Below are 8149 nucleotides of genomic sequence, written 5' to 3'. Positions count from 1 at the left end.
CATGTTATATTCATTGGAACATCCCTTTCACAGGTACATTCTGACTGCAAACTCACACTTCACTGTAAAACAGGTGCATCATTTTGTGAAAATGTCTCTGTTGTCTAGCGACACACATAAGAATGAAATAAAATAATTAAAAGTTGTAATTATCATCAACAGTTAAGTGATCAATCATATGCCCAAAATATCCAATAAAAGTATATTGATACTTCAGGGAAAAAAAAATTTTAAGGCCACTTTCTCAGAATTTTCACTGCCAAGTTAATTCAGCCAGTTTCACCTATTGAAATAATACCCAAGAAAATGATGCAAAGCAAAAATATTTTAGCACATTTCATCTCCCTTCGAAATGCCAGTTATATCTTATTCCCACATATATTTAAGTAGCTAACAAAATTTAACGGGAAGTTTATCCTCAAAGAAGAGGCATCAGAGCCCAAAACTATATCTGCAATCCCAACCCGCATGAATTTCAGTAAAATAAAAGATGCAGGTCAAAAGAGGCAACAAGAGAATGATGCTTGGTATATAAAATGATGTTCTTCATTGCTCATTCCAAAGCTCGGGATCATTGTTTAAACAATTGCCACTCTTATGACAGCTGTGGAGAAATTGGCAATATGTTTCTCTTCTTTCTCATATTTATCCATATTCTGTATGTAAGAAAGGAGAGAAAGGGAGAGCAAATGCTGTATTCAGCTAATCTTTAGTCTTTAGTAGTCACCACGTCCCCAGTCTGAAGTTCGGAGACTTTCATGTTGCTTGTGGCACATATAAATGATCTTCTATGAAAATCACCAGCTCGTCCGGCTTGTCACCTTCTTCCTGGCGCTGGCTGTCTACTTCATTCAAGCTACTGGAAATACTTCTTATTTCACTTTTATTACTGCTGTCATCCGAGGGTGGTCCAAATATCCAATCTATAAAAAAGATCACTGTTTAACTTAGAATGTAGAATGTAAGTACAATGATAACAATAGCCTAAAGCCCAGCTTACCAAGTTACTAATGGCACTGAGGTTTCTTTTTTGCTCAGGTATTGCTCATTTATTGAAATATTGTGTTTAAAATAGCAGATATCCTTTTATACATTACTTACTGCAATATCGGAAGTGACAGTAGTTGCAAATGGCTATCACTATATAACTGACACAGGATCACTTCATTCTCCTGTGTCTTATTATCATTTAAATAGAAGATTAATGAAAGACCATTTTCCAGATGTCATGTTCCAGCTGAATAAATGTGAAACAGATGTTGGGAGGAAATCAACCGAATCCCAAAAACAGCATTGAAAAAACGTTCAGCCTCTTATATAGCAATTTGCAAAATTAAGTTGTCTTTAATGTTCACGTTACATCTTTATTTAGTACATGATGTCTTTTATTCTAGCTCACCTTTCAAATGTTGATTTCATTGCAGTGTAGCAGAGCTAACAGGCGAAATAATGGCAGCAATTACATGGAAAATGGCAGATGTACAGCAGTACTTTGCCAGAATAGCACATCAGCACAGCTGACTTCCCCGAGGATAATAAATGCAATGAACTAATTAGAACCATAAGTTTATCCCATTATACTGCAAACAATAGATGTATAATATATGGATTTACTGCATTGAATAAGATAGATGAGTAAGAACTGAATAAAAGAAATGTAAAAAACTACAGGAAATTTACAGAGAAACAGAACATGATTAGATGAGAAATTAATATCTCAGATTCCGAATCAGGTTTATATCACCGGCATGTGTTGAGAAATTTGTTAACTTAGCAGCAGCAGTACATGATAATATAGAGAAAAAGAAAACTGTGAATTACAGTCTATATATATATATATATATAGTTAAATCATTAAGTAGTGCAAAAAATAGGAAATAAAAAAGTAGTGGGGTAGTGTTCATGGATTCAATGTCCATTCAGGAACTGGATGGCAGAGGGGAAGAAGCTGTTCCTGAATTGTTGAGTGTGTACCTTCAGACTTCTGTACCTCCTACTTGACAGTAGCAATGAGAACAAGGCATGACCTGGGTGATGGGGGTCCTTAATGATGGATGCCGCCTTTTAAAGACATCGCTCCTTGAAGATGACCTGGATACTACGAAGGCTAGTGCCCGTGAGGGTGCTGGCTAATTTTACCACTCTCTGCAGCTTACTTTGATCCTGTGCAGTAGCTCCACCACCACCACCAACACCAACCCCCCCACCCCATACCAGACAGTGATGCAGTCGGTTAGAATACTCTCCACAGTAAATCCGTAGAAATTTGTGAGTGCTTTTGGTGACATACCAAATCTCCTCAAATACCTAATGAAATATAGCTGGCGAGTGTCAAAGGGGCCTAGTGAGTGTCGAAGGGGGAAGCCGAGGCTGGGATAATGGAGAAGGAGCCTGCTGAGTGTCGAAGGGGCGGCCAAGGCCGGGATAATGGAGAAGGAGCCTGGTGAGTGTTGAAGGGGGCGACAGAGGCCGGGATAGTGGAGAAGGAGCCTGGTGAGTGTCGAAGGGTGCGACTGAGGCCGGGATAGTGGAGAAGGAGACTGGTGAGTGTCGAAGGAGCCTGGTGAGTGTCGAAGGGGCGACCGAGGCCGGGATAGTGGAGAAGGAGCCTGGTGAGTGTCGAAGGGGGCGACAGAGGCCGGGATAGTGGAGAAGGAGCCTGGTGAGTGTCGAAGGGGGCGACAGAGGCCGGGATAGTGGAGAAGGAGCCTGGTGAGTGTCGAAGGGGGCGACTGAGGCCGGGATAGTGGAGAAGGAGCCTGGTGAGTGGAGAAGGGGCGGCCGAGGCCGGGATAGTGGAAAAGGAGCCTGCTGAGTGTCGAAGGGGGCGACTGAGGCCGGAATAGTGTCAAAGGAGCCTGCTGAGTGTCGAAGGGGGCGACTGAGGCTGGGATAGTGGAGAAGGAGCCTAGGGAGTGTCGAAGGACCAGTTGGGACACATACCGGTGGGATGTTGGAGGAGCCTGTTTGGGTTCAGAGGAGCTGACCTGGGTGCAAACTGTGCTGCCCGCTACTCGGAAGTTTTGAAGTTGGTGCAGTATAACTGTGGAAGATTGTCTCAGACATTTCACTTGCGAGCACAACACTCTGTGGGACAGTGATAACATAAGCTGCCGCAGGCCTGTTACCTTTGTCTGGTGGCGGGACAGTCAATATGGGAGCTGTGTAGCCTTAGTTGTAGTGAGAATTAGGCCTCCAGCCTTGGGCTTGCCTGCTGCTGCAAACCAGGTGAGCAATGCAGAAGCACGACCGCGTGGTTGAGCTTGACTGGTTCTTGGCCGTGATGGTTAGTGCTGCCCTCTCATGTTCAAATGGTGGAATGACAGGCTGGATTGTGTGCGTGTGCACACTGCCAGGAGACTGTACCATAGATTGCTGCTCATTGTTGCTCAGGGTCTTGGACTATATATATATATATATATGTCTTTCCCGAGTGATTATACTTCTTTGAATTTGTAGTTTGTGCATTTTGATTTTGGGAAGGTGTATTCAGTTCACTGAAGTATTCTCTTATCAATCCTTCTATTGCTCCCTTTAAAAATCTGATCTTTCCTCTTGGTTCCCATATCCACAATATCGACGAATCCTCTGTTTCCCTATCTCTATTGACTCCTTTCTTTTTGGCTTTCCATTCATCCAGCTGGGCATTCATCTTTGCATCTACTTTTACAAGCAGCTTTTTGCCTCCCACTTGAAGTTCATGCAATGACAATGCACCCAGAGTAGATTCTGGTACTTTATACTCACAAACGCCAAGTGCTTATGACTTTCCTGAAGCTCCTTGAACTCTCTTCCAGCTTCAAGCCAAGCCACATTTCACAGTAACTGCCTCATTAACATATCAAAAGCTTCCTCAGATATGTTACCTACAAACACTGTTGGAGTCGGGACACTGTATTTATCCTTTCACAATTTCTCTGAACAGTATGCTGCTTCCTTGGTCCAATATGCTTTCCAGCCAGAGGGACAGAGGTTGGCCCCAACACCTGCCTGTCCTCTGTCGGGCAATGGTTCATGTTATATAGTTGTGGCATCATTCAGTATATTTCTTGATTTGCTTTCAGATGGCATCGTTGCAGGGGATGTGGCATGCAAATTGTGGATGGATCTCCAATCAAGCTGTAGTTCCCTCAGCCAATCACGTCCCCACAATGCTGGTCCTCCTGTTTTTACCACATACAAGTTCAATGTGGCTTGTTGGTTGTTGTATTTCACTGTTATGGATGTCATTCCCACAGAAGTTATGTTTTCTCCAGAATAATTTTAGTTTGATATCTACAGGCTTTCAGAATCTTTGAAATGCTGTTTAAAACTCATTTTGTGGAATGACTGAAACAGCTGAACCAGTGTCTATTTCCATTTTAATTAATTTGCCATTCACTTCTGGTGTAGGCTATATTGCTTGTAAATCTCGAGACTACGCAGTCCTGTGCTATTCTTATTGTTAACAGATTTTTCATCAACAGCATGAAGGTTAGATCTCTTTTTAAAACTGCAGCTTGACTTCTTAGCTTTTTCTCTTCCCTGTGCAGTTCATTTATTTTTGTCTGCCCAACACGCTCTTTGTTGCATTTCCTGCAAGTTGCATCTTTAAATCTGCATTGGTCTGGTGTATGTGAGCCCCTGCCACAATGGTAACACAATTTGTTCAGCTACATCAGTTTCTGTTTAGACGTTGCAATTTTGTTGACACTCATTTTCACTCCTGACTGCAACTCAGATGTGACTCTGTCTGCTGTTTCCATTGATACAGCTATTTCAACTGCTCTTTTAAATGTGAGTTGTGCTTCCACTGGGAGCAGTTTTTGAATGCTTTCTTGTAAGATTCCAGAAACTAAACAATCTCTCATACATCACTAAGCCCATGATTGAATTGACAATGCTCAGACAATCTCTTCAATTCAGCCATGTATGCTGAAATGGACTCCCCTTCCACTTGATTCCACTTATGAAACCTAAAGCATTCTGCAATCAACAATGGTTTTGGTTCTAAATGTTCCTGTAGCATTTTCACAATATCAGCAAAGGTCATTTTTGCTGGTTTGGTTGAAACAGTTAAATTTCAAAGCAAACTGTTTGTAAACCAATGGCATCAGCAAAATTGGTACCCATTTCTCATTGGCTATTTCATTTGCTTCAAAATATTGTTCAGTTAGCTCAGTATACATGAGCCAATTACCCATTGCATAATCAAACACATCAATCTGTCCAATATAGCCAGCCATTTCTGCTCTTTTTTATGATTATTATCACTCAGTACTCACTTTTTTTCCTTTTCAAATCTTTTTATTGTTATATTATACAGAAAAAATAACATGGGTACACTGAAGTAACAACACTTACAATATCTCAAAAAAGACATTATCTTAAAGATTGGAAAAAAAATTTTGATAACAAAAAAAACCTACTAAGCAGAAAAGTGAGAGAAAAAAGAACCCATTAGGTGTACAACCCCGGAGCCATGAGTCATACAAAAAGCTTCTAAAAATAAACATAAAACCCCCAGCAAGAAAAGAAACTATACCAAAAAAATTTACAATTAGATCGTGGAAAAATTATATCAATTAGCTCACTCTTTATGAACCCATGAACGTTTCCATCTCCTGCCTTTTTTTCAAAACTCGATTGTGTCTTCCTTTCCAAAGGACACGTGCTGCACTGCTTTTTTAAAAAAATTTTAACTGGACTGTTTTGCTGCACCTCAACAGGTAGGCAGTTGTCTCAGGATCATTTTAAAACTACCCCATCACCACCGTTACGTTTCATAACTTCAAAACATTAAACTAATTCAAAGAAAGACACAAGAGTCCAAAATGTGAGTTTAACTGCCTGTTTATTTTAGGCAGGGCATATACGTATCATATGGTAGCATGATGACCTATGCAATTCACGTATTTATGCATGTAACTTGAAATGAAATATTTAAATGAACAAGAAAGCTTGATCAAGCAATATTTATACAAGATTACTCAAATATTACTGAAATATTAAATGCACATCACTTGTGCCTCCTATCTCAAAATCTCTTGCCCTTTGGTGATTTCTTATTTCAATTCATTGACTGATGAGAAGAAGGTGAGTTTTGCATTTCCCTTCATTATATCTATGACTATGCATCAAAACTATTCCACTGCCTGTGAAATATTTTGGAATCATGAAAATACATTAAAAATCCTTTTTTCAATTATTCTATAGACAATATAATCACTGGTGAAATGCAATCTCCCTATCAGCTGATCTACTGGAGTATAACACCAAACTCCTATTGATCTGACACAGCAAGATCCCACATTCCCTAAAATAATAAATGACGAGAATTCAATCACAAACAAGAGAAATTCTGCAGATGCTAGAAATCCAAGCAACACACATAAAATACTGGAGGAACTCAGCAGGCCAGGCAGCATCTATGGAGAGGAGGACAGTTGCCATTTCAGGCCGAGGCCCTTCAGCAGGACTGGCAGCAGAGATTACAGAGGGGGAGCAGTGAGAGAGGGTTTCACTGACACAGAGGGGGCGCAGGGAGCCTGAAATGATGACTGTACTCTTTTCCATAGCTGCTGCCTGGCCTGCTGAGTTCCTCCAGCATTTTGTGTGTGTTGTTGAAATGACTAGAATTACAAGGAGACACAAGAGACTGCAGATGCTAGAATTTCGAACAACACACAATCTGCTGGAGGAACACAGAAGGGTGAGCAGCATCAAAGCCTTGCATCAGTACTCAGATCCTGATGCAAGGTTTTGACGAACATTCACAACACTTACCCCCCCCCCCGCCACACCCTACAAATGCTGCTTGACCCATTGAGTTCATCCAGCAGATTTTCTTGGACTTGAATTACAAGTTTCATTCATTGAATGATTTCTCCTGTGAGAAGTTCAAACTATATTCATTCAAGAGTGTGCCATAACAGGCATTACCTAGTTATACTGTATGTACAATGAGATGCAGCAAATGCATAACAGGAATTATAACATAACAAATGGTTCAGCACAGCCAAGAAGGGCCAAAGGGCCTGTTTCTGTGCTGTAGTTTCTATGGTTCTATGGTTCTAATTCTAAATTGCTAATCTGGATTTCACCTATCTTTCTAAAGTACAAGGTGACATGAGCAGGAATCATAAACTTCTAATCTGAATTTCACCTGACTTTCTACAGCTTAAAGTGATTACAAATTGTTAAGCCTGTTTTAAAAGTAGCAAAGAAATGTACAGAGTAGCAATCAAAGCAATACCCCTCCATTCTTTAGAAACACAGAAAATGCATGAAGAGCCAAGCAGATCAGTCAGCATCCATGGAGAGAGATGCAGCCTGATGTTTGTGCTCCAGTCAATGTACAAAGTAATGTTCAAAGTTCCAATTAAAATGTATTATCAGAGTACACATGTGTCACCACATACAACCCTGAGATTCTTTTTCTGTGGGCTTACTTAGCAAATCTATAGAACGGTAACTACAAACAGAATCAATGGACAACAAACTACAAATGCAAATATAAATAAGTAGCAATAAATAACGAGCATGAAATAACAATTTAAAAGAGTCTTTAAATGTGTAGTTATCCTCTTTTGTTCAAGAGCCTGATAACCAGTCACAGTCATAGTCATAGTCATACTTTATTAATCCTGGGGAAAATTGGTTTTCGTTACAGTTGCACCATAAGTAATAAATAGTAATGGAACCATAAATAGTTAAATATTAATATGTAAATTATGCCAGTAAATTATGAAATAAGTCCAGGACCAGCCTATTGGCTCAGGGCGTCTGACCCTCCAAGGGAGGAGTTGTAAAGTTTGATGGCCACAGGCAGGGATGACTTCCTGTGACGCTCTGTGCTGCATCTCGGTGGAATGAGTCACTGGCTGAATTGAGGGGTAGTAACTGTTCTTGAACCTGGAAGTGTGAGCCCTGAGACACTTGTGCCTTCTACCTGATGGCAGCGGTGTGAAAAGAACATGGCCTGGGTGGTGAGGATCTTTGATAATGGATGCTGCTTTTCTACAGCAACGTCTTATACAGATGTGCTCAATGGTTGGGAGGGTTTTACCCATGATGTACTGGGACAAATCCACTCCTTGTGTAGGATAACGAGGCGGCCTACAGGGAAGAAGTCATCTCTCTGTCACTGAGGTGTCAAGAAAACAACCTT

General features: G+C 40.7%; 1 protein-coding gene across 1 annotated transcript in view; it reads right to left on the bottom strand.

Annotated features, from left to right (window-relative positions):
- Positions 1-530: 530 nt before the first annotated feature.
- The window catches only part of LOC134355200 (uncharacterized), a 28758-nt gene continuing 21139 nt past the window's right edge, over positions 531-8149 (bottom strand). Inside the window, exon 2 of the mRNA XM_063064986.1 lies at positions 531-923. Coding sequence (XP_062921056.1) covers positions 757-923 — 167 coding nt within the window. The 3' untranslated portion in view covers positions 531-756. The remainder of the gene's footprint in view (positions 924-8149) is intronic.

This window comes from Mobula hypostoma, chromosome 12 (assembly GCF_963921235.1).
Source record: "Mobula hypostoma chromosome 12, sMobHyp1.1, whole genome shotgun sequence".
Taxonomy (NCBI): domain Eukaryota; kingdom Metazoa; phylum Chordata; class Chondrichthyes; order Myliobatiformes; family Myliobatidae; genus Mobula; species Mobula hypostoma.
Note: the sequence above shows the minus strand (reverse complement) of the source record. Positions and strands in the feature narration are given on the sequence as shown.